Below are 27,788 nucleotides of genomic sequence, written 5' to 3' on the forward strand. Positions count from 1 at the left end.
AGACCTGGCCCCGGCGCCGCTCCGCCGGTGCCCCCGCCCGCCTGACGCGTGTGTGTTTCCCTGCAGGGGGGCTGTTCCCGAGGGGCGCCGATCAGGAGTACAGCGCGTTTCGGGTAGGGATGGTTCAGTATTCCACCTCGGAGTTCAGGCTGACTCCCCACATCGACAACCTGGAGGTGGCCAACAGCTTCGCCGTCACCAACGCCTGTGAGTAGCGGGCGCTGCCAGCCTGCCGTGGCGGCGGGGGCGGGGCGGCTGCGAGCGGTGCGGCGGGGGTGTGTGTGTGTGCGGGGGTGTGCGGGGTACGCGTGTGTGTGTGTGTGTGTGTGTGTGTGTGCGGGGTAGGGCTGTGTGCGGGGGTGTGTGCGGGGTGCGGTGCCGCCCCGCCGCCGAGCAGCTGCGGGAGCGCCCGGCCCCGTGCGAACGGGGCTCGGGGTCTCCGTGCGCCCCCCCAGCCCTCCGGGAGGTGTAAAATGGTTCCCGGCGGCTCCCCCCGCGCGTTACGTAAGGCTGCGCGGCCCCGGGGCTGCCCGCAGCGCTCCTCCGCCGCCCCGGGGCTGCCCGCGGGCTGCGGAGCGCCTCGCTAGCGGTGCGGGCTAGCCGGGGCCCCCTCTGGCCAGCAGCCGAGGGTGTGGGGCGGGCGGCGGGGGGCGATCAGCCATTTTACGCCGCGCGGTGCTGCGGGCTCCATCTCTCCATCTCTCCATCTCGCCGCCCGTTCGCCCCCCGCCCGGCGCGCTCATGGGCGGCCGCGCTCGCCGCCCGCTCTGCCTCGCCGGGAGCCCGCCGCCCCCGCGGTTCCCCCGGCGGGGCCATGGCCGCTCCGCCCTCGGCTCGGCAGGGCCCGGCCGCACGCGTGCCGCGGGCGCGGAGCACACGCGTTGCGCGGCAGGCGACGGGGAAGGCGGGGCGGGCCAGCGCGGTCGTGGTAGCGGGAAGAGAGGAGCCCCCCGGGCGGGGCGGCGAGTCCCGCAGCGGTGTGCGCTTCTGCCTCCTGTCGCTCGGCCCGTGTGAGCCCACGGGTGCCGTGTGACCCCGCGGAGCGGCGGGGCCGGCCGGGCTCGGCTGGCACTGCCCGTGCCCGGGCTGAGAGCGGGGAGCCGCGGCCGGCGTTCCCAGGGCGGTGAGCCGTGCTCGCCTTGGCCCCGCTGCCCTCCCTGCCGCCCGTGCCCATTTCAGGCGGAGCCGGGCTCTCCGCAGCAGCGCGGGCGGCAGAGATGCAGAGCGCGCTCCGTGCCGTGCCGGGCGCTCCCGCCCAGCGCCGCGCTCCCCACACGCGTTTCCCCGTCCCTCCTGGGAAAAAGACCTAAAGGGACTCTGAATCTGGAGGTTAGCTGTCAGCGGGAACAGTTTCCCTCCGTTGGCGACCTTTTTTCACTCCCCCCGATTCGGCTACCCTGTGCGGTGGTGCTGAAGAGGCACAGGCGCTGGGATAGGTGGTGCAAGAGCTCAACTGAAGGAGCTTCCAGTGGCACGTGCGAGAGTAGGAGTGTATGGAATCCATAGCTGAAGGAAAAAAAGGTCAGAGAATGTAATCAGCCACAGTGATGCTAAATTGTTAATCTTTGCAAACTGCTTAGATAGTTCTTCCTTTCTCAGATAACGGGGGTTTGTATCAACCAGAACCGCAAGGGGTCTTTATTTGCAGACGATGTTACTTGGACTGTTGATGAAGTAAGTGTAGCAGTTCATACAGCGTTCTGCAAAAACGTGACCGGTTTTTCTGCGTTCCTCAATTCTGTGAAATTAACGAAAAGCTGAAAACAAGCTTTGCAAAACACCATTTTTTTCCCTACTAGCAGTAGAGACAAGCATAGTCACCTTGTCTTTGAGAAACTAAAGGTTACATATTTTTTTCCAAGACCATCAAGTGCTTTTGACTGGCCTTTAGTACATATATTAGCTTTTCTCTTGTCTCTTGTGGAGAACTTTTACAATACTCAGATGCTATGTGTAGGCTGTAGACTGCAGTGGTGGACTTTGAGGCTTCCAGCAGAAAGGATATGGATGACATCCATGTGTTGGATTTTCCTTTGTCTGAGCCCTATCCAAGGCTTCAATTTTCAAGCAGGTTGAGGAGCTCCAAATTAAGACATGAACATGTACTTGTTTTTCATCACCTCAGTTACCACTGGTGTTTCAGTTATCTTATGCATTGGATTTGACTAGTGAAGCATATGCTAAAAATATGTACAGTATTCTCTCAGTTACCTTCCCAGAAGGGTTTGATTGGAGAACAAGGAGTTCCAAAGACAAATATTTGGTGTACAAGAAGTAGAATTTAGGAGCTGATTGCAGAGCACTTCATGCACAAATGGTTAAAAAGAATCCATCTCTTTTTGTCCCCTCTATGTTTATTCTCATCTGAAATACTGAACATTCTGCAGGTTGGTTTTGTTAGGGGTTTTTGAGGTTTTTTTGTTTTGTTTTGTGCGGCTTTTTTGGGTGGAGAGTGTTGTTTTGATTGATTTTATTATTTTTTTTATTTCTGGAATAATGTTCAAAGTACCTGTGCCCAAAACCAGCACTATGAAACAATGCAGGTGTAAAAGAAAGTCACAGAAATGTAGGATGATATGAATCTGAAAATGCTTCAGTATTTATCCAGGTGTTTCCCTCCAACAAGGCAATTGTCCTGCATGGAAATATAGTGGCAGGCTTATGCCAGAATAGAAATGATGACCTTTTTCTGCCCCAAATCGGCCACGGTAATATTTTGGCTCTTGATTTAAACCCTGAGCCAGCCGTGTTTCAGGCTGCAGAAGCTCTGGCTGGTGTGGCAGAGGTGGGGTGCAGCTCTGCCCGCTGGTCCCAACCTGGCACCCACAGGTGGACCCCTGGCAGTGCCTGGGGTCCCCTGCACCGCCCCACCAGGGCTCAGCCTGCCTCTCTGCCACCCCTGGTAGCCTCAGGGAAATAGCACACTACTCCATCTGCTTTAAAAACAAACAAGCAAACAAAAAGCCCACTGTAAAAATATGTAAAAGTCTTCAAACTAATTTTCAGCGCTTGCTCAGAGTTTGTTGATGGAGGAAATGTTTTTTATTTGAACCAGTGGTTTAGGAACCATTGGGTTCCTAAACTTCAGAAAGGAGGAGATGGTCATTTACCCCTGAGGAATGCTCCAAACAGTGATACTACTCAGTCATTTGAAGGTGGCCAGAAAATGGGTGTAGAAGTGGAGAGAATGCTCTGTGAGCAGGTAGCCTTAACTTCATGTAAAAACTTCAGTGGGTGTTTCACCTCAACACCAAGAGATCGTGTCTGATGTATGCCATGACAGCAAATCAGGCCACAATTCTACTGATTTTGACCAAGGTGCATGGGCCACCTTCACATAACCTGGGAAAGGAACACAAGTCAATTATGTTAAAAAGTAGCCATAAAAAATAGTCACTTTAGTTTGGTGGACTGTTGTGTCTCTGCAAAGCTGTGTTGACAGGTCACTGGGAGTAGCTGCTGGAATCTAATTGCAGTTTGACACTTGGTAAATCAGCATCACTAGGAAGCCTAATGGTTTGGATTGAGGGCGGTGCACATTTTTTTCTGAGTAATGGCACAATTAAGAGCAGGTTTCCTGCCATGACTGCAGTTGTAGTTTTCAAGAGAAATAGGCTGGGCTTAGCACTGTGTGAGAATTCTTAATTCATTCTAACAGAACCTCCTTGGTTCTGTTTGGTTTAACAGCTGGAGCAAAGATACAGCACTGGATGTGATTCATAGGGCAGAATGGAACATATCCAAACCACTGGACTTCGTTGTCCTTCAGCACAGTCTAATTGAGTCTAGTCTAATTGAAGGAGTGTGGACCATCAGTGATACCAGATTTTTTAAAAGCTTTTAATTCTGTCAAAATAAGAAAGAAGGAAAGTGATGAAGTTCTTCCTCTTAAATCTCCCTACCCAACAGCTTCAGGGGTAGCAGTATTGTGCTCTCACATATTTTAGAATTGAAAGGATATTGGAGTCTCTTTAAGAGAGGTTTCCTGTGGAGCACTATAAAACTGCCATAACGATAACAAGTTTTTCGTAAAGTAGTTTGAGCACAGAGGTAATATATGTACAATCTTGGATGTTTAATCCTGCTGGCTCAAGAGTCAGTGTTGAGCTTTACTGTTTTAAATCAAGTCTTACAGCTCTGCAGGGATCACTGCACCATGACATTGTGACAAGGGGATGCTGATTCATGCATAAACCTTAGATCCTTTCATTATATCTTCAACCAGCAGCTTTGAAAACCTGTAAATATCTGGCATGTTGCAACTTGAGAGTCATGGCAAAGGTTTCCTCAACCATTTTGGAATATAATGCTACAGCTTTCATTCTTAAAGAAATAGCATTGAGCAGATTGCTGCCAAAATGCTTAAGGAATAAGCAAAAATAAATATCCTTTAATGGGAAGGATGGGAACAATTTAGATGTGTTTATTTGAATTAAAATTACTGTGGATCAAGCCTAAATGTATTTCACAATAAATTTTTAGAACTGATTTTAAGGAAAGGAGGGATTTATTAGCTGCTTGTGTTTCAGTTCATTTGTATTCTTGGTCCTTCTCATTTCCTTTTCGCTATAAGACATTTCTGAGGCTCAGCGAGCCGATGTGGAATAGGTTCTGTGCCTCCTTGTAATTAAAATGGTGAGGATCAGATGAGTTTCTGCAGTAAAATGATACAATATAACCAGGATGTTGCCTCCCGTGACTTTTCTTCTCTCAAAACATTTCTCCTCTCAAAATTGATCTCGGTAGCAAACTTTAAATGTTCTTCTAGTCCCGAGAGTTCTGCATAAAGAAACCTGGGGTATTTATTGTGTGACAGGGCTGTCCCTGCTGTGCATCTTTGTGCCTGGCTCACAGACCATATTCACACAGCCATGATCCAGAATATGGGCAGATACAAACCCAACAGTTTTCTCTTGTCTGCTTGATTTTCCACATCCTTCTTGCGTGATTATTGCAATCATTTTGTCCATAATATCTGAAATCATTTACCATGCAGTTTTGAATACAGTATACAAATATATATTTTACTCTTAGAAATCTGGAAGTGAGTTATGCTTAATAGTAGTTTGTGAGTAGTTTGGCAGTCAAGCCTTAAATATGTCAATCAAGCTTGCAAATAAACCAATATTTTATCAGTCAATCTCTTCAGTATATGTGTTTATATGTAATTTTATTCATATATACTATATGAAAATATATTAATTTCTTTCTGTTTATGCTAATGAAAATTTTAATTTACACTGACTTCAATAGGTGTGATTGCACATAGTTGGGGATGTACTTAACTCTTTGTGTACATAAGACTTCCTTTACTATCCTGTATGTGTTATGAACCCAAACCAAGCACCACTGCACTGAGTGATGCTGTTACTGCTGGTTTCATTGGTTCTTTTCTTCAAGCTTCTCATGCTCAAAATATTTTTAAGAATTAAGGCATATTTAGCAGATAAATAATTCCTTTTGAACAGTTGATAATTACTAGGAAAGTATATAATACCTGAAAACATAATAGTTTAAAAATGCATTAAACAGGTAAAGACTGTTCTATCTTCTATTGTCATTATTTTGAATATTCAGATGGCTTAATTTGTCAGGCATCTTCTGTGGAGACATGATTAAATTTTTAAAACTATTTTCTTAAGGAGAATATGATTTTAAATTAAATAACTAAAATTAAAATCCTACATGCTGATAGGACTAATTTTCAGGAAACTAAAAAGAGGCCATAACCCACAGTGAACATAAATGTGTATAAGTACATATATAGATAGATATGCGTGTACACACACATGTATATGATAGTGTATGCACATATATTTTTAACAGAGTAAACAGCAGTTTGTTTTGGATGTGAGATAAATCAAAAGCAGGACATTGGTTAAACTCTACAGTCCATTTTCTGAAGCAGATTATCTGAGAGCACTTACTAGTAAGCTAATTTATCTCTTTAAGTCATGTTCTCATGCCTGTGAGCCAGGGGTATAAATTACAAATTTTTTCTACTGGAGGCTTGTGCCCATATTCTGGAAGCAATGTTGCAACAATTCAAGCTAAGTAATGTCAGGTCAGACTGAAAATAACAATGAAGAGATACCTAAATGGGCAAAAAAAAGTGCAATTGTATAGATGATACTCTCTTTATATATATATGTGAATGGTTTTATCTGACACTTAACTAGAAGTTTTGTTTCTGAAATGAACAAGATTTGTCCCATTATTTTTTAACTGATTGTTACATTTATTAGAACATGAATACAGTGACATCTGCATTTAGAAGACTGTGGACAAGGGATTGATTTCTCTTGCCAAACAGATTTCTGAACAGGTATAGGGCAGAAGTCTCTGTTTTTATACAAAATATAAATGTTTGTGGAGCATCATTGTTATTTTGTCTTGAAACCTTAATGTTTTCATTTGGTAAGTTCATAAAAAGAATTTGCATTGACTACAAATGCATATAAAGTGTAACCTTGTTAAAACTGAAAAAGGAGCTTTTATTTAAATTAGTAAATAATTTCAATAATGATTTTTGTATGACTAAGCAATAAGGAGTGAATAAAATAATCAGATAAACATAGTGAAGGGATACTGTGAACCAGCTCAACAGTAAGGAGTGCAAGCAGGTTTTAAATAACCACATGTTGAACAAATTTGTACTGAACCTTCTAAAATCAGTAACTGTGCTTGAAATACAGCTATTGTCTTAATTTGGGTGCACTTACAGAGTGGCATAGCTGTCTTTTGAAATACTGTTGATTTTTCTTTATCTATCTGTATGTAGGACTACCACGGAACATTTTTTACTTTCTAATGCAGCAATGCTGTGCCTCATTGCTTAACAATTATTCCACCACAGATCTTTGATTTTTTTCTTCTTTTTTTTTTTTTTTGTTTGTTTGTTTGTTTGTTTGTTTTTGTTTGTTTGTTTTAAGAAAATTCTCAAATCACTCAGTTTATGGGGAGTTTATCTTCCCACCCACGAAGTCCCCATTTGGGCAATGAATACAAAGAGTTAACATTCCTGTCCTGAACCTGATTTAATGCATGGATACCTAATGCATTTTCCAATGGCTAGTCACTTTATGAAAGTGTGAAAAAATTTTTACAAGACAGAGATATTCACTGTGATTCTACAGCAAGGTGTGGTTCAGCTCCTGCTATTTCAATCTCCCACCACCTGCTCCCAAACCTGGCTCGGAGAAATTAATGGGATTTTTTTGAGGGTTGAAATGTCACATACAGTTCAACTAAAGGTACAGACTCAAGATTAAGAAATACTTTATTTCATCTCTAATCTACTGTTTTATTTGATATCAGAGGAAAAATATTCACTTCTGTATTCATTATCTGGAATCATGTGGTTGATTTGTATATTTGGGATGCTGGCTCTGTAATTGAATTGCCAGTCACTTCAGTTAGTCCATGAACAACTTACTGGGTTTTATTGCACATGGAAATAGCATCTTCATTACTTAACTACAGAAGATGAGTGTGTTTGCATTTCACTGTTAATAAAAAAAAATAAAAGAGTTGCTTGCCATTTGTGTTTTAAAATGGACATATTTTTCCCCAAGGATTCTTCCAGTGAACAAGAATAGGGAAAAATTCTGTAAAATGTTGAAATGCCCTGACTCCTGAATGCATAGTCATACAACTGTTAGAAGGGTTTCAGAGCTCTGTAAGGAACAGAAGCTAATATTATAAAATGTTCAAAATAGGTATGTGAATTATATATTTTGTTTTTACTATGCTATATCACCTATTCAATTTAATCTCAATTTCAGGTAGTTAATATTGGAAAAAAACATAATTGATTTGATGCTGCATTTTTTCAGCCTGCTGTGGTTAAGGCTGTCATACCACTGTAATTTCTTATCAGTGTAAATGAGTTTAGAAGTTTGGAAACATGGCTTGGGCTGGAAAAAATACCGCTGTTTTTTTACAAAAAGTGCGAAGTGACTTTCTTTCACACACTTTGGAGATTACAAACAATAGATTGTTTCTAAGTACATGGTATGATAGAAAATTTAAATATCAATCTGATAGGTAATGCAGAGATTTTTCTCATCATCTGTATGGGGAAGACTGCTTTCAGGGCTCATGTCAGCAACAGGGCGAGAGAGCTCAGCAGAACAGCTTTGCAACTGCTTTGCAGCATGGAGAAGGGATTTGTTTTCTTAGGTTTTCTGCCTTTTATGAATATATTTGGAAGCTGTAGGACTCTGGTTTAAATCCATAAAATTAAAATGCTAATATACTTTACCATCCCATGTAATGTGGATCTAAATTATTTGAATGTGTTGTATTTCCTTGTATATGTGTGAATTATCTCAGAATGTCTGCAAATGTATGCTGATGAAAGAGATTGTGCAGCTCTGAGCAAGTCAGATTAATTTGTTCAATAATCTCATAAATCTTTGAAATTGGGGTTGTTGAGGGTTAGCTTGCTCAAAATGTTTCTTCCCAATACTAGTTATGAGTTGTTTTTGACAAAATGTCTTCCAAGGCAAAATGCTGATTTTTTTTTATTTTTTTTTTATTTTCCCCTCTATGAAAGTCACAAATTCCATTACACTGTGCTATTACAGTCTCAGAGGGGGTTCTTTGTACAAATGTGAGCTCTGGCAAGCAGCAAAACGTTCCTGCGTGACTGTACCTTGGGCAGAGACCTACTGATATTTGTGAGTTTATTCCAGGTGTAATATTTGGTGAATAATTTGCATGGTTAGTGAATACCAGGCAGATGCTTAAATCATCTACACCAATGCTACTTACAGCAAAAGCAGAACTGATCCACAGTGGAATTACCAGAAGTGGTTAGGAGAATCATACAGGATGTCAATTATTTTATTTCTCTTGTCCATGTCAGGGAGAAGACTGAATTTTAACCCATTGTCTTTCAATTTCAAGTGGAATGCCCTTAACTCTTGTTTTGATGTCAGAATCTCTCACTATTTCTTACTCTTTATTTTTCCTGCCTTGATTAATTTTGATTAAAAAAACTTTAGCAATCCTTCATTTTTCCTGATGCAGGGAGGAAAAAGTAACTTCAAGATTTTGGGAGCAGGAAGACAATTTCTTGTCCTTTGTTGTTATGATAAAGCATAGAGGAAAAAAACTTGGTTGGAAAATTCAGTTATATCAATTTAACCAATTGCTCAACCAACAAATATTAATGGGCCAGATTTATACACAGATTTAAACTTTTGAAGCCATTTTAACTGAACAGTTGGAAATTTAATCATATAATTTTATTATATTGAAAGGCTAGATGGATTTGAGGGATCAGGAAAATGAGAATATGAACCACTATATATTATATATTGCAGTATAAGTGTGGTTTTAATTTCACTCACATCTGCTTCATCTGAAGGTGCTTTTATTTGGTGAGAGTGGAACATGCTGAAATTCTGCAGAGTCGTGACTGAAAAGTCATTCAGTGCTTTTTACCCACTAATCAGATTTGTTGATTTATTCAGCAGCCCCATCCAGTGATCTGGAATCCAGAACAATAACAACAGGCTATTTTCACCCAACCAGATAAATGCTCAACCCTCTGCTAATGGTAGTAGGAACACAACCAGATCCAAAAACTTGTATTACTTATTTTTTCTGTGTAAATGAGGAAAAATGGATTTGGCTCTTTTGTATAGGGGAAGAGGCAGGGGTTAAACAATTCCTAAAAAAGGCAATAATGTTTGAGAACCTATCCAACCTACACAATATTTTTTGCAAACTTTCTGGAACATAAGACCCCGTGGTTGATTAGTTGGGGTTTCTTACTTATTTTACACTTTTCTTAAGTTCTTTGTCAGGTTTCAGTATGGCAGTCTCAGGAAAATTATTAAACTGTTTCAACTCGGTTTAAGTGTTATAAATAAAACTGCTATCTAGAAATGGAAGAGTTTGGCCTATGCATGCTTGTGTAGGTGAAGGGGAAAAAACATAATGCTTATTCCTCTCCATTTTATTGCATTGGGTCTTGGATGTTATTATTTAATGAAACCTTCGCATAAACTTGAAATTTAAATTTTCTCTTAACTTCTTTTTTTGCTTTTAGTAAAATGTGCTTTACCTTGACTGTATAAAACCACGTAGCATACTTCTGCTGTAAAAGTAAGCAAGCATCTGTGGGCTGCAAATACTGATTTTGTTAGTTTAGTGGAGCACTTTTTGTTTCTTTGAGCTTATCTCCTTACTTCTATTTCAATATGATAAAACCAGAATATATACTTCGAGGTCTCCATTTGTGGAGGCACTTCTAATTTACCTGCAGTTAAAATTCCTGAAGACCTAGTTTGTGATATTCACACTATTTTGTGTGACCTCAAGGGGCAGCTCTAGGAAATGGGGGTGTCAAAAGGTTTGTGACACATCTGGCTGCCTATGAACGTCCCTCAGGTACTCCAGGGTTTGAAATGGTGCTTGGAGAGTGTACTTTGTAATTTCCTCAGTTTCATAAGAAAGAGCAAGTCTGCAAACACCCAGATGACTTTTAGGAACTCTGACATTTTTGTAAGTACTGTTGCAATTAGTTGGTTTTTTGTAGAGGAAAACACAGATCATATTAAGTCATGATTTAGACATTCAAAATAAATACAGATTCAAGGATGGTATGTGCCTGTTCCAACACTCTGAAGTACATCCAGAGTTATTGCATCTAGTTTTGTTCTTCTGGGAATGCAAAAAGTATTACTTCAAGATCATTGTTTGCCTTTCTGTATGGAAGGGTTTTTGGCTTCCTATTGAACCCATGACTATAGAGGTTCTGTCAGTGTTGTGACTCCTGGCATTACTTTTTATTTTCTGGTACACAGAATCCTGGTTTCCTGTACCAGTGTTTCTGGCTTGATTTTGCATTCCAGGAGCTTACAGTGTTCAATTTTTGCAGTATTTCATTGTTACATGACATCTTGAGATGTGTATGTTGCAATACATAGAAGCCATTTTAAAGCTAAGTATCGACTGCCTTAAAAAACAAACGTGTTAGGAAAAATGTTCACTTGGCTTGTTCCTCTCTTCATATTGGTCATAAATTCAACAATATCGATTTATGTAATTCCAAAGTTTCTTTATTTCTTCTTTTGTTTGTTTGGTAGGGTGTTTCTTTCTTCTGTCCTCATAGTGCTTAAAGCAATTCACCAAGACTAGTGTCGCTACTACTGGATTATTAAAAAGACTGTGAAAATAATTATTGTGCTAATTATTTAACTCTGACACATCGGTGGCTTCATAGCAAGAAATTTGTGCCTTTAAATTTGTCTTACTTAGTAAATGTCCTTTGAAATTTCCCAATGCAGCTAGCAATGTTCACATGGTTAATTTAGTCATATCACTACAGATTGCTTAGCAACTTCTGGTTTGTGCGCTGCAATTGAAAAGGATTTTCTTTTCATCTATTTTTTCCCCTTCAAGAAAAATAATGGCTTTTTTTTTTTCTAGGGTTCTCTTTTTCTTCTTTTATTTTTGCCAACTAGCTAAATGTACCAAAAGTAGCTTTTTCAGCTGTTTGAACCCCAGTCCATGTCATTAGGGTTGTCTTCTGATTTTGAGGTTTGATTTTAAGAGCTCCTTGCTCAGTGATTGATTCTACTTAGGATATAGATCCTTTGGGTGATAGATGTAAAGTGGGTTTTTTGTTTGTTTCTCTGAATGCCTTAAGTTCTTGAACTCAAGACATCTCATCTTGTTAAAAAGCATTTTTTTAATTGTGTATGACAGAGCAAAGGAGAGTCTGTAATTTGACAGGCCAGGAAGAGGTGTGCCTCACTAGCTGATATGCTGGAGGAGAGTTTTGACCAAAGAAACCTCATACAATTCAGATTTGTCCTATACATCCTTTAAGACGGGGCAGATGTGCACATTTCAATGTTGCTTCTGGTGTTTCTGGGGATTTCTCATTCTGTAATTTGGTGGCTTTATGTACTTTTGATGAGTCCTTACTAGCTGTGGTGAGTCTCCAGTTCTCTTCCATACAGTAGGTCAGGACTGAGCAGTTCTCCAAGGGTTCTGGAAGCTGTGGTGTGTAACACTGTCACGTTACACGTGTCAAACTGGGAACGTTCAAGAGTCCGGGTGTAGGTCAGAGATGGAGCATCCATCCGTGTTACCCAGTCTCAGGGGTGTGAATCACTTGCCTCTCAGTGAAATTGGCTACAGCACCTAATGGAACAGACATCAAGTCAGCTTAAGTGGCAGAGAGCTCCTATTTAGAATCTTCCAGATGAAGGGGTCAAAGTGAAATCTGCTCCTCTCTCCTCTTGGGTGACTGACTGCAGCTCTGAGGCAAAGGAAGTGGCATTAGTGACCAGAAGCTAATTTCTGAGCTGTAACGGGCTGAAGCACTCTGGGTGTAATGCTGCTTTGGGTGCTGTGCTGATCTGCCACCTTTAAGTTGGAGTAGTCCAATGGTGTAGAAACAAGTGAGAGAGTCTGGGAGCTCAGAGGGTGGTAGAGAAAAGGAGCCGACTTTTTGCCTTATCTTTGAAACAAGTTTGGGCCAGGGTTAGAAAGGTATTTTTAAACATGTAAAAAGACAAACAGTTATACTGTCAGGTCTCCTTTTCTCTGGGATGTACTAACCTCAGAGTTTCTCATTAGACTGAAGTGCTTAATCTTAATTTGTACTAGTTGACCTGTAGTTTTGAACCTGCTATTGTAGCAGAAAATATGGGTTGTTGCCCCCCTTCGGAGGAATTGTCATGTAGTTTTGGTTTTTTTTAATTAGTTCTATGTTATGCTGGAGGTTCATTCAGTTGGTAAGATTTGCTTGGTATTTTAGGTGGCTGTTAAGGCTGTTTTTTAAGTTACACTGGCTATGTTCAACATGGTACTTGCTCTTCCCATGGGTCTCGTCACTTGTTTCTAGATTACATTCAAGGTAGGGAGTTTAATCTCCAGAGGTCTGCATATGTTTAGTTCTGGCTATGTGGGTAAAGATTTCTTCTTGTTTAGCTGTCAGGACAGCTACATTTATGGACACTTAAGATAACAGGCACTAGATTTAAAGATTAAAAACTGTTGACAGGATGTTTTCTATGATGGATGCTGAGCTTTCAATATGCTTTTCATGATGTGTCAGACAGCCTGTTTTATTCAAAGTATTTACTGAAGGAGCTTGTCAAAAAAATGAGGAAATTAATTATTTTTTTGATTTTCATTTTCCTTTTAGACATCAGGTAAAATAAGATTACCTTTCTTTTTCCTGTATAATCTTCATGCAGGGAATGATTAATTCATATCATGGTCCAGTTCTTTGAAAGAGAAAGTAGGAGACAGCAGTAAAGCACTCTGAAATTTTTTTCTTCCCCTTTTCTGGATTACTGAGCACAAAGAATGGATGCTCAATTTAGGGTAAAGTTTATAAGAAAAATAGTTCCTGTTGCCCTTTAGAGGCACATAATATGTGTTATACACTACGCTGATTTTTCATTTCCTGTAAAAACAGGAAGGAGCATTTCAAGGAAAAACATTTCAAGCAAGTTTGTGCTTACAAACAAAACAGTCTTGTCAAGGTCTGAATTATTCATACATCGGATAAAAAGTGAGCAATTTAAACCTGCAAGTCTGAATAAGAGCATGAGTAATTGTAGTGCTATGCTCTTAAGTAGCAAACAAGGGCATCAAAAGATAAATGAAGAGAACAGCCTTGTTCTGGTGTGCCTATACCTTTTTACAGGCAATGAAATAACAAGGATCACAAAATATTATGCAGCTCTCAGGAATAGGTTTACTAGATTTTTCTTGAAAATCTCTATTCAACTGATGTAACTTGCTCTGACAGCTATTATAGGGCTGAATCCTGAAAGGTCCAGTGTGGCATGCCAGCAGTAGTTATCTAGAGTTGTAAAAGGTCAGCAGCGCGGCGATTCGCTGGGCTTGTGTTAGCCTTCCCCCTGCATCTGACTGTAGTTCATCCCATTTGCTGCTCAGCCAGGTAAGTATGAAAAACAAAATAGGTGGAAAATATTTGGTATTTGAGATTAAGAATGAGCATTGTGCAGAGTTCACACTTGGCTGAATTAAACAGTGAGTTTTCTATTTCTGAATTGCTACAGCTGATGTCAGGTAGAGGCTGTAGTTCTAAATTTTTGGAGGTCTCCACTGGATGCCAGTGCACACAACCATTTTGTCTTCTGTGTGTCTGGATTTCCTTCCCATGCAGAATGGTGTTTTTGAAGGGACTGTCAGTGCTCTGTCACCCTCCCAAATGTCAGCAAGAGCTTGTGTCCAGACCAGGAGTGCTGTCCAGGGTTCCTGGGGCTGCTGAGCACAGGTACTCAAAACTGAGTAGAATGCACAGTCCTTATTAAAAGCATGCTCTTTGCTTAGGTGGCAGTACTAGCAGCTCTGAATGATTAATTTGGAATACATCAACTGCTTAGCCTTGAGGAACTATAAATAGTGAAAAAACATAGAAATTCTGACAATTTTCCTGATGGAAATTCTGTTGAACCATTGCTTGCTCTTCAAGGCAAATATTCTTCTGCAGATTATTTGGAAACATGAAGAGAAGTGTCATTGAACAGAATAGTCTAGAGTGAAGGTCTGCAAATGCACCCCTCCCTGTCCCAAAAATTATTCCTCCTGAGATTCATTATCTTTGAATCTTTAGCCATATATCTTCCCACACAGTGAATGTCATGGAGTTTTTCTTTTTTCTGAGAAATGGTTAATTTTAATTACATCTAGTTCTAATTCATAGTGAGCTGTAATTACATTTTTTTAAAAGTAATAATTTCAATTAAATCATCAGCATTTCGCTGAGTTTTCTGATAAAATGGTAGGTAGCAGGTAGTGATTCTTCTAAAATACCACCTTGATGGTATTTCTTTCAAGCTTTTAAATTATTTTCACAAACATTTTAACAGCAAGTGAAGCAAACCAAACCAAAACGTCTCTCTCCAGGAAATATGTAGGTGCTTACCATCCTGGTGTGATGATGATCTGTCATATTTTAAGATTCAAGCAACACACAGAGTACAGAGTGGCTTTTTTGTTCACCCTTTGTGCATGGTCAAGAAAATGTGCACAAGAAGGAATTTTTTTTCAATGACAATTGAAGCTCATAATGTAGTGGTTTGTTTTTTCTTTAATTTCTAATTTCATGTTTTTTGGGAGGGTAGTCATTTTGTGACTGAAAACTAGATTGTGACAGAGAAGAGAGAGAAGAGAGCTCTTTTTCTTGCTACCATGACCTTAGACTTCCTTCTTGTAGGTAGACGTTGCAAGTGGTTGAGTTAAAAGCTGGGAGATGTGTCAATTTAAAAAAATTAATAAATGTGATGTATGTTGTGAAGGGATTCAGGAGATTTATTGTAACTCTTGATGTGTTTTTGAAATCCTTCAAAATAGAAGTTATTTTTAAAAGTGTAAGAAGAAACAAACAATTCAGCTTGAAAATTTGTGAAGCCACATTTCAAGGGCACATAGAAGAATATGTGTTACAAAGCAATATGTCATGGTGATTAAAAAATTCTTACTACTTTATATGGTATAAAGTTTTAGTGAATAATAGTGTAGCATGAGTTCTTTAAGCTTTAAATAAACTTTCTGAGTATTTATTTTACAACCTGCAAGTAGTCTTCTCTGACTTCTGATAATGCCCTATAACTTGCTGTCATCTAGTGGGTTTATATCCTTAGTTACTCCAGGTGTACCAGCACTCCAGGCTTGGATCTGTGCCAGCTGGGCAGGGACAATGCCCAGGTGAGGCTTAGGGAAAGTGGAGTCCAGGACCTGTTGGCAGCAGGAAATTGGATTTGGCCTCTGTGTTTCTAAGGGAAGGGTGACTGGCTGTTTGAGTGGAAGTTTCCCAGCCAGAGGCAGTGGGGATGGGAATGAGTAGGGGCTCATCTTGTTTGCTGTATCACTCTTGTATTCACTATTTTGGGACAGCAGGGACTTGCCTGGCATATTTTAGGTGACTTCCAATCTGCCTTTCTGCTTTATGTCCTGCTCCTGTGATTTTGCATATCCCCCCAGTAGAAGAGATGATCTGTCAGGGGTCCATCCCAGGCAGGAGTGAATGGGGGCCATGTGTTAGGAGTGCATCAGTTTGAAATTCTTCTTTGCATCAGAGAGCCAGAGGGGAAAGCCTTGCCAGCGTGTCAGAATTAAGGGCAGGCTTGAGTTCATGCCAGTGTTCCAGATTTCCTGCCATTCACTCCAGGACTTATGAATGCCCAAGAGAGCTGTCAGAAGTGTCTTTTTTTACCATTCTCCTTGTATGACTTAGCCTTTGCTCTGGAATATTTGATAATAGGAACCAATATGCTTCTACATGCATGTTTTGGTAATGCAGAAGATGACTTATTTTATGCAAAAGAATATGCAAAACACAAAGCAGATATTACTGACTTGGTTTACATTTATCTTAATAGAAGGAAAGCTCCAGAGAAAGGTGTAACATTGCTTTCCTAGTAATATACTAAATTCTTTTACTCTGGTTGCAATGGTCTGTGATTTAATGTTGCATTAATTCTCAGGTTTGCTCATTTGTAAAAAAACTGACTAAAATGAAGGAGAAAAAAAATGCAGTTGGGCTATCAAGAAAACTCCATGCACATTTCTGACAAAAGATTCTGAATGTACTGTGGTGTATCCTTCAGGGAAAGTGGGTGCAGTTTTTCCTATGCTTTTCTGTAATTCTTATTAATATTAACTTTGAGCAATGCATTAGAGTGGCATTACAAACCCCAGAGCCTGTTTCAGATCCTCGTGCTGCCAAGTTCAATCCATGTGTGAGTTATAGACATGATAGTTTTTCTAGGAGAAAAATACATTGCTATTTTAAGAGCACTCTTGTGTTGTTTGTTTTGCTGTGTTTCTCACCTCATGAAGCATTAACAGAAGTGAAACGTTTGGTATAAGAAATTGATTGTTTTGCTGGGTCTAATTTAGTCCTGAATGTGAACAGCAGTGTTTGCATTATTCTGAAGTTCTGTTTCAACTGTCCCAGTGGTGTGTAATTCTAGTCTGGGATTTGATATTTCCCCCTTAAGAAGAAATATAGATTAGACTGAAGAGTGGCTTTTTGCTACCAAGCTACAGTTTGAGGGCTTTCTAGTATCAGTCCTTCATTTACAATAGAGTTTGGTAGGTTTCAAAAGGCCTTGCACTTCTTTGAAGAATGACCCTTTTTTCAAACTGTAGGCAAGGGTTCCACTAGGCTTTGAAAAGGAACTGATTTTTGAAATGGACTTGTCTTCAAGCCTCAGGGATTCTGAGGGATTATTTTGTGGTTTTATTTTCTGTGTGTGGTTTTGGGGATTATTTTTTTTTTCATTAAATTTTTTCTTTTAAATTATTTTCTTAAACATTTAGTTCACATTATGCTTAAATTGAACAGAATATATATGCTCTGGAATAAATGGTTTAAATATTAATCCTTAGGGAAGACAATGGAAAGGGAAATGCCTCTGCCACTCAATTTGCAGCATAGCATGAAACAGGTGAAGATCCTGACTTCAAATGCAAGCTATTATCAGTCAGATGTAAGTTGTGTATAATCATCTCCTATAAATCCCACCATTACAACTCATGCCATTGTAAGTCAGTGTACAGAAGGCTTGCAATCTGTTTGTGAATCAGTGCTTTTTCTCAAGTCCCACTATTCATTTCAGATTATTTAATTTTCCTCAAGGGTACCATTCTCTTATGCCAAAGGGAATGTGGAAGATGGTGATAGGGAGTAACAGTTCTTGTAGTATTGCATTTAGCCTGATGTCTTATCTGTCAGTAGTTTTGGAGGATTTAAACTCTATAACCTTTTTATAAATTATTTTTTGCATCAGATGCTATAGTATGAGTTTTCTAATCTGCAATGACTTTGTTTAGAGCTCCAAAAGACTGTAAGCTGGTACTGAAAGTGATGGCTGTACATTTGGTAACTGTTGTGATAAAGCCCCTCAGCAGCTGACTAAAAACTGCCTGGTACTGCAGAGCATCATCTGCATTTATTTGCATTACCTTTGTGTCTGGATGTCCCTGAATGTATTTCAGGGGTATTATATTGGCCATTGCAGAGCTTTGTAGTAAGTGTTCTTGGTCCAAAAAGCTCAGAACTGAAGTGTTTGAGAGAGACAAAAGAACTTTTTTGCTCTTATCACATACAGTGTGAAAGAGGATTGGAGGGAGATTAAATTATTTACTCAAGGTCACAATGTTGTCTACAACAGAGCTGGAAATTAATCTAGATTTCCTCAGGGCTGGTGAGAAAGTAAGAATGCTGTTTGACAGAAAAATTCACTGTTTTGACATTAGTTTCCTTTGTAATGAGTGAGGGAAAACAATTGATCAGAGATGTCTTATGGATGAGGAAAAAAGACAAAGTTGAAGATTGGGAGAAACATAATAAGATAAAATAGGCAGGATAAAGAGAGAGAAGCATGTCAGAGGTTTTTTATGAAAGAGGGAAAAATCAAAGTATTTTTTTCCTCTGCATGATTTAGGTCCTTGATGTATTGTTTTAAATAAATTCCAATTAGGGAACACTTGTCTTTTCTTTATGCTTGTGATCCAGAACTCTATTTTAGAACTCATGTATTGTTTTTTTATTTTTTTTTTTTTTTTGGCATGAGAAAGAAAGGGAAATGAGTAAAAGATAGACTTTGGTAAAAAGCTTCAGTTGACAAAAAACTGATGTCTTCCCAAAATGTTCCTGACTACCTCCATTCAAGAATCTTAGGTCATCTCAGTTCTGTTCATTACTGCATTACACTGCTTTCGGACAGGAATCATTATATTCCAGAAGGTGCAGAATGAAAATTTAGCTCTTTTATGTGTCCTCTAGGTTGGAGAAGAGTCTCATTAAGATGCACAAAAAGCAGAAAAATCTGCGGTGTTCCAGGCATATATGCTTTAAAGCAGGTGCAAAATTACATTTTCTAAGTGTATTCATTATTACCATTTAATACTAAATTTCCAGGTGATGATACTAAAAAGGCTTACATTTTAATGATAAAGTTACTGTTTATTTTATAATTAATGGGAGTAGTTCTTTATAATCCTTCCCTTGCTGGCATCAGTAATTTTCATATTTTCCTGGTTGTACTGGTGGCTACACAGTAGTTATGAACATAAGTGAATAAGTTTTAGGGATATGTTACAAGTTACAAGGTTCTGGTTCCATTTCTTATTATCTAAGAGGAACTCAGATTGGTTTTGGAACGTTCATAATCTTCTTCCATACACCTCTGACTAGGTTAGCATTAGTCTTTGATTGACCCAGTAAAATTTATGCTACTAACCTTGACTAATGAATGTAAAGGAGAAAGTCACAGGTCTTAGCTGGTCCCTGTGTCAGCAACTTGTCAGTAGTAGGAGATTTATGTTCTCAACTTTGTTACTTCAGCTACCAGATTGTGCTCACTCCAAAAGAAGGTTGCTTCCCTAAATGGTGAAGTAATTTTTTCTGCTATTTGTTACTATTTTGTATCACTGGTGTTAATTGCAGAAAGCTTGATTAAATTATGTGCATCTGGTCTTGGGGGAAACAGAATATTCTTTGGACAGTATCATGTAGGCTTTTATCAGACTCAGCTGGTCTTAAAGGACCAGAAGCTTAAAATACAGTAATTCCTTCTAGTACAAGCTGTGTTTCTGGACTCAACAAACCAAATGTTAAACTTCCACCAATAATAACTCTGTCTTAGTGAAATTCAATTTTACTTTCTCCTTTTCACAGGGATCAGAGCAGGCTTTAAAACAAGAGTGTAATGAAGAAGACCAATCCTATCCTCTTAGTATTACTATTTGTAATTGGACTTCAATTAAATGTGTCAAAATCTGTGTTCCTGGGTATCACATCAGTAATAGCTACTTCAGCTTCTGTACTTCTCTCCTAAAGCTAAAAATATAATCCAAATAATCTTGACTCAATGGTCACAATTCACCCTGTGATGCTGACATGTGAAAAGGAGCAGAAAGTGCATCTGTAAATCACTTTAATCATCTATCTAAATCACCAGTCATTGATTTCCTCTAGGTCTAAACAGCTTGCTTGCCCATATCTTTCAGAATATTTGGTCATGTTTTTCCTGGGATTCGTTTAATCTTTTCCCATTAGTTCAGCCTCTGCTCTCAATCCTTTTCTTACATTTGAAGTACCTCAATAGCCTGGAAATGTGTTGTTTTTATTTATCACATCATTATTCTCTTCAAAGGGCTGTTTGCCTCCAGTCTCATTTATCCTGATTTTCTGCTAGTTTATTTTCAGATGCCAGCAGGTATTTTGTAATAGCAAGTACACATCTCTATAGCTGGCTTTCCTTTATATTGGGTCTGTCTAGAAAGTGGAATGACTGAACATCTCAGACAGAAATTTTTCTCCAGAATATATTTCACTTTAAAGGAATCTATTTGTATCTCTAAAATCATCTACCTAAAATCTTGGCACTGAAGTAGCTAGTGGTTTGCCAAGAAGGTGATCAGTAGAAATGTTGCAGAGCTGCTGTGTGCATATTAATGGAACGCCAGACAGCAAAGCAGGGGATATTTCTGGGTTGTAGTATAATGTTGCATTGGTGTCAGTTTTTTTGCTGTGTATCAGTGGCATTTCCATCCCTAAGTGTGCTGCCCTAAGTCCTTCTAGCATTTGATGCTGTTTCTTACTGTAATTTTAATACCTTACTTTGATTTAAAGGCTGATACAGTTTTTATATTTTGAAAATCCCTGGTTGATTTCCCTGGTAGAAAAGCACTATTTCAGACTAGTTGTCATTCCCCCTTTCCTTTTGCCTGGTTTGTAATTTTCATAGACTCACTGCACATTTCTGCTAATGTAAATAAGAACACTGACGTTTCTTATGCCACTTAAGAGGGCTGATGGTCTCAGCTGCTCTCCTGTTTGATACTGCTTGTATCTGACCTAATGGTCTCTTTTTATGATCTGCATTTTGCTGTTATTTGGAAAAAACCTGGCGTTCACTGCCAACTCACAACCTGTGTGCTGGGATTTAAAGGGCTTTGATGGGTTCCTTTCTGAGACTGCCATGCACTGGACTATAATTCACAGTGACTTCCTCTTCCGTAGGTCCTTCCAGTATTTAATACTCTTCCCTGGAATGTAGACAATATAGCAGAAAGTACCAAATTTCACTGCAAGCCCTGTCTTCCCAAAGGACCATTAAAAAAGATTGCTTTTCTCTTCTGCCTGATCTGCCAGTATTTGGATCAAGTATTTAGGACCTCATGTGAACCTGTTAGAGGGGATCTCATCATGGGCAGTGTTCCAGAATTTCCTGAAAGCCTTGCTTCTCTGGATCCTAATTCTATTTGGGTACACTTAAGGATGTTTTTTCACTGAAGACACTCAACAGTGCCTCCATTCTTATAAAATGAGACTGAAGTGTGCATCATGAGGCTGGATCCCCACTAAAGGTTATATGGTTAATTGTAATAATGGTGGCTCACTACTGCAGTTACATTTGTAAATGAGTTGATTTTCCAAAGATATTCCAGGCCCTTGAACACAAAAGGAAGTCTTTGTCTTTTGCAAGAATTACTGCTAGGAGGACTTCTGTTAATTTTGATGATTTCTAAGGTGTTAGCCCTGTTGCTGGTTTCAGTGCTGTTAAAGAATCTGAAACAGCAGATTGTATTCTCTTCTTTCTGCTCTCATTGCCCCCTGTCTGCTTTGGGGGCCCTGATGACTCTGCCAGTGTGGCTCATTTGGGATCATCTAATCGTGCACACTTCCAGGTACTGCCCCAAATGCCACTTGGCAAGGAGCATAACCATTCAATGGGCAAAGAAATGCAGGGCTGGGCAACTTCAGGTGCTGAAAGTGAGGGTGGTTGAGGCCATGCCATATTAAAGTGAGGCAGAAAATCAGTTTAAACTTACAGCTGGGCACCTCTGAGAGTAACAGCTTGTCAGCAATGACACAGCAATCTGTCTAGCTGTAGTACAGAAAGAGGAAAGGGACACCTTCAGTGGTTAAGCTCTTTGGCATGGGAAAGCAGCAAGGAATGTACAACAAAATACTTTAGCTGGATAAATTGCACCTCTCCAGTGATAATTTTGCAGTTGCTTTTTCTTGTCTTTGCCTTTACTTTTCACAGAAGATTTTTTTTTTAATAATAATAATTGTTTTATCCTCCTCCCTCTTTCTATCTACAATTAACAATTTTGCCTTTCATTTCTGGCTTCTCCTTCTTTACTTATAGAAAGTTGTATGAGGTCATTCAATCTTGTCATAAACATTCTCATACTGTGGGGATCAGTATAAGTACATCTAAAGGTACAGAAAAACCCCACAAAAACAGAGGTTTATACAGTCTGCTGTGAGAACATTAGGGCACAAGTCATCTTTGATCTATGTTGTGCTGTATTGATTTTACTTTTTGTCCACTAATTAATAGTATAACTGTTCAGCCTTTAGTACATAGGCTTTGAAATCAAGTCTACTATTTCAGCTATTTTTTTTTATTTTTTTTTTTAATTTATAGCAAAGGCTTTGTTTCTTAAGGAATATTCCAGAGCAAGAGCATCCCCAGTAGAGTTATGCTGTCATAATCAAAAGTGTCATTAATTCTGGTACAGTTTGTGCTGGTAATATGTCTAGAAATAAAAGCTTTTAGATTTTTATTTTTCTTATGTTTAAATGTAACCATTATTTGAAACATTTAAGAGCTGGGGTTTTACTCCCACAAAATAACCTCTCTCTGAAATGTTACTGAAGGTTTCAACATAAATCCCAAATGTAAGATGTGTTGCTGATACTGTGCAGTGGCTGAAGCTTAGCAAGTAGTGATGATGCCATGGGTTAAATGGAATTCCTTCTGCAGTGATGGAAACTCTGAGACTGTCTACATGTGGACACACAGACCCATCATTTAGCTCTTTGATCAGCAGTGGAATGCTGGGGCATGCTTTCCTAGAATTTCTGTGCTAGAATGGTTTTCTCCCCCTGTGAAGAACGAGACTCCACTTTTCCCTGCGCAGAGCCATTCTGTATGTTACAATGGTACCTTGAATTAACCAAGTGCTGTTTGCACAATGGTGAGTGAGCTTGGATTATTAAGCTTCTCATGTTTGATCTGTTTCCTTTTTCAGTAAATAGCAAAACTTCCAACGACTCCAATGAGAATAAGATTAAGCTGCTACTGTATTTCACATGTTTGCATTATAAAATGGTGGTCCTTGCAAATATTTTCAATGGCAATTGCAGGTACTGAAACATCAGCTCTGCTCAGTGCAATGCTGAAACTGACTTTAGCTGTTTTCCATGTTTCTTAGAGGGTGAACTGAGGCACTTGTAGTTTTCAAGACAAGGCATTTCACAGTGTCCCCAAAAAAGTATGCTCAAGGAAAATTAAAAAAAATACTGGGGTGAAAGGGGGAAAATCCCAGTACTGTTTTATGTAATGGATTCAGCCAGGTGATCAACAGTGTTTTTAGTGTGACTTAATATAGAGAGCAGAAAAAAAAGTCTTACTAGGTTTCAGCCTTTTCTGATTTACCTAGAATTAAAGGGTGCCAAACTGGCAGTGTTTGAATGCAGAAGCCTCCCTGTCTATTTGTGGTCGTTTAGGGGATGAAGCCTAATAAAAAGCTCAGAGGACTTCTTGAAACAGAAGAGTCAGGTGGAATGTAAGGGAGAAAGACTACAGTAATGGTGAGGATCAGAGGCAGAGGAGTTCTGAAATAAGAACCATGGATAGGGAAGAGCCAACATGCTAAAATGTTCAGGTTTGCCTCACTGGCAGTTGGGCCAGAATTAATGAGATTTTGATTCCATGCTGATGGCTTTGCTTCAGAGCAAGTCAGGGCACCCATTTGCTGTTGGTCAGACACTAGACATTTTTCTTTGAAATGCATCCTTGTTCTGTGGTTTATATAACTCTCAGTGGGTTTTAGATTAGGCTTTGTTCTCCAGAGGGAAATATTTTTAAACAGTAGCCAATGTAATTAAGTATTTTGCAGGTGTTATGCACAATTTCTGTTTGCTTATTGTAGTAAACCCTATGTAAATTTATACAACAGAAGTGACACTGAATATGGGATTAGATGAGCTGAGTTCAGCGTTGTCAGCCGGGTCATGAATTCAAGGGAAAGAATACACACCTGTGTGTTAGTGAGGCCTTGCCACCTAGGACGTGCCATATGGTTAAATAAATGTTATGGAACAAACTAGGTGGCATGGCACAGCTGAGAGCTAGGCTTGCCCTTCACTGCTTTGTGTGCCATATGCTACAAAATGCTGTATTTTGTTGCATTACAATGCTGATCAGGTGTATTTATAGAAGCTGCTTTAAAAGCCTGAGGCATTAGAATGCTGTATGAGCAAAAACTAATTATTCCAGGCAAACAGTGTGAGGTACTAGATTACCCTGAACAAAGTTACCATAATGGAGGTTACATTTCAGTTAAATGCAGGAAGTGTGACTTAGAAAGATAAACAGCATTTCTAGTTACCATCACTTAGAGTAATCTAAATGTTGTTTCTTGGTCAAACTATGGAAAATTGCTAAACCAACCAAGCATACAGCACCCCCCTGACCACATCACCCAAAATTTGAAACAGCTGACTGTCAAGTAGGGGAAACACTAAAAAGCATATTCTTTGCTTCATTATTAGGATAGATCAAAAATATTAGCTGTTTCTTTTGAACTTCAGCAATTGATCAAACTGTTGTTTCTTAGCTATGAAAACTGTGGTCTGATTTTCCAAAAGCAATGGAAAGTGTCAGAGCTGTGACAGAATTGTTTTTTAACTGTAGGAGCTCAATTGTGTTTTATAACTCTGAAGTCTAATTATTCAAGACTGGACTACTCTCCCTGCAGTGCACAGCAACCTCTCCAGCTGGCTAGTGCTAGAAATTTTAAGCAGCCACTTATAAGTATAAAAAAATCAGTCTACAAGATGTACAGCAAGATTTATTGTATTCTGCCAATGCCTGGTGTTTACTTTACGAAACAGATACCCAAATCATGACACTTGTTTGAAAGTCATGAGATTTTAAAAATAATAGGAGAGAAGAGAGGTAATACTTCTCTGGGAAGTGACACATTTAGCATTTTTTCAATGAATTAGGACATCCAACAAGCCACCTAGCCAGATGCTAATGATAGGGCTGTGCAAGATGTCAATATGCGTAAAGAGCTTTTAATTTTTATCTGTGGGAGCTGGTGCAATCTGAGCATATGTGATTGTGACAAATCAAGTACCTCTTAAAAACAAGAAGTTAAAGAAGAGTTGAAGCTTTATACTTCTGTTCTTGGTGTAAACTCCTTTTTAGCAAGTTGTCAGTGAAAAAATTAAATACTGAAGGGACACTACATTTATGCAGCCTAGTGTAACCAGTTCTGGTGCTATCCCATCATATCAAATTTTGCTTATGCTCAAATGGAAATATGTTTTTCATACCATGGGAACACATGGGTGTCTCCACCTGAACAATTCAGTTTGGATGAAGAGCAGAATATTTCAAGGAAGTTTCCTAATCAGCCCTGGCTCTGCTGCTTGTTTCTTATTCTGGAGTGGTTTAGGAGCCCAAGGAGCACATTCTTTTTGAATTAACTGAACTGGAGGATGTGTTTCTGGAATTCCACCAATGCAATCAAACTGCTAGTGGGCATTTAGTCCACAGGGATAACCTGAAGTCAGCCAAGGTAAAACCCCTGAAACCAATATATTCAATCTTCAATAGCAGCTCTCTGTTCTGAGGTCAGTGCACTGCTTGCTACCAAACCCACAGTTACAGTTCTGAATGAGCAGAGTGCAGTATGTGCTGTGAGTAGTCTCCAACTGGCTGGAATTTTCACACTAGATCCTTAGTCTGGCCTTTTGATTTGCAGTGCAGGTGGAAATAGTTTCTTTCTAGTGCCACTGATCTATCTCTAGAGGGCTTATCACCAGCTGCTTGATGTGTCTCCTTGAACCAACATTTTCTGGAAGGACTCTACATTTAATATATTTTTCTGATATTTGGTACAAAGGAGAAGTGGATTTTCATTTCTGTGATGTCAGTGTGCCTGGAAGAGATAATTTTTCTGACTTAATATGTGCTTAGAAGCTCTTAATAAACAAGGTCAATTTGAGGTAACTATTTGCAAGGAAAGCTGAAAAGTTTATTTGCTTTACAAGAGGAGAAGTACTAAATAGTGTTGGTAAATATTTTAATGATCATTTGTCTCAGGTAAATTATGGTGAAGTTTTAAAGCATAAGAACATGTGGTTCAAAGATCATTTTCCAGAGGAGTTACTGATCCTATAAGCACATGATAGAATTCCCTGACATTAAGATATGCTTTGCTCAACTAAAAGAAGAAGTATGGTTTGAAACTGTAAGGCCATAAAACATCTTTTGTTTTGTGAGGGAGTTTGTTTGTTTGTATACTTCTTTTTTTGGGGGGTGGGGTGTCCTGTTATTTTGGATTTTTTTTATTCTGGTGACTTGGGCTCACCACTAAAATGTCAGTGAGGGTGGATAAATGGGGTATTTTTATAAAGCCAAATCTAGTAATCCTGTAAGCCTCTGCAAAACATATATTTAGAACATACACAATTCATACATAAAGATAGAACATGCATAATATAGCAGGAGGTTTGAAGTAGAGGACTTAAAGGCCCAGGTAGTGTGACTCTCTGACACTATTTCAGTGCTGAGTGGGAATGTTGTTTGGTGCTGTTTTAGACTTTGCACAAGTTTCCTCTAGAAATGATTTTATTTTTAGTTTGATGTAGTGTATAGGCATGTCTATACATAGTGTGCAGTACAATGTAAGTGCTCAAATTAGCTCAGGTAATATAGGCAAAACTTAGAGGTTAAACAGTGTAAAACGTCATTAAACTAATTAGGCCCACTTCTGTGAGATCTGAACACAGGAAGAAAAAATCTGGAAGAATAATCTCAGTCACAGTGAAGCATAAGGATGAATCAGTGCTTTGTTAAAGTAAGTGGGAATGATGTGCTGTATCACATCTTGGCAAGTTTTGTTAATGAGTTAATCAGCTAACCCTAAATAAAACAAAAGAAGTTTGAAACTTTTAATGCATTTTGAAATGCTTCAAATTATTGAAGATTAAGGCAATGGCCAAAAGAGAGGCAAGGAGTGTTCTTACTATGTTTGCAATGTGTGCTCATTTTAATTTATTATTTTAAAGCTCTCCTCGCTGCTTTATTATTGAATAAGTTCTTCTCTTAATTAAATAAGTCATATAATCAGGAAAAACAGCTGTTCACTAGAGTGACCTAATTAAGAGGATCTCACTGCTTTTCTGATTTGTACTACTAATAATGTTTATTAAATGCTCTTTGAATACTTCCCAAATAAATGATGTTTCTCTTACTTCTACAATTGGAAAATAGGACATGCAGATAGGAGGGTCTGTGATGTAAGTACTGGACCATTTCTAAATACAAATAAAGCCTGACAAATTGGGTTAACAGCTGATTATCCCAATGACTGTCATAAATCTGTGAGATGTTGCAGGAAGTTAGTCTATGGCTGAAGTACTGCTGAAATGTCACCAAAAGAACCACATGAAGCCATCCTTTGCTGTAGGTCAGTGGTTTAGGCTGGAACAATGCTGGGTGGAAGCTGTTACAGGTGGCAGAGATCCATCATTATTCCTATGAGGAGAAGAAGCTGTTAGACCCATGGCAGCGTAGGAAATTGTCTTTATTACTGTTACATTTAGTCATGAGTTTGTGTGAGATATTCCTCTCAGCAGAGTTAGGCTAACTAAAATTTTTAGTTAGATAATTTACTTGCAAATCAGGTTCAGCTGTCTGGAGAGAGGGGAGCTTAGGCTGGGGATGAGAAGCTGCAGTACAGCT

The 27,788-nt window shown here is 39.3% G+C and overlaps 1 protein-coding gene across 4 annotated transcripts in view; it reads left to right on the plus strand.

Annotated features, from left to right (window-relative positions):
• Nucleotides 1-48: 48 nt before the first annotated feature.
• GRIA2 (glutamate ionotropic receptor AMPA type subunit 2) overlaps nucleotides 49-27,788 on the plus strand; it is an 85,968-nt gene continuing 58,228 nt past the window's right edge. For 2 of the 4 annotated variants that reach the window (XM_015624335.2, XM_015624333.2), the window contains exon 1: nucleotides 51-207. In XM_015624335.2, the coding sequence (XP_015479821.1) occupies nucleotides 120-207 (88 nt within the window). In that variant the 5' untranslated portion in view covers nucleotides 51-119. Of the gene's footprint in view, nucleotides 208-27,788 lie in introns of all 4 variants that reach the window. The other 2 variants (XM_015624337.2, XM_015624336.3) reach the window with 2 other exon arrangements.

This window comes from Parus major, chromosome 4, assembly GCF_001522545.3.
Source record: "Parus major isolate Abel chromosome 4, Parus_major1.1, whole genome shotgun sequence".
Taxonomy (NCBI): domain Eukaryota; kingdom Metazoa; phylum Chordata; class Aves; order Passeriformes; family Paridae; genus Parus; species Parus major.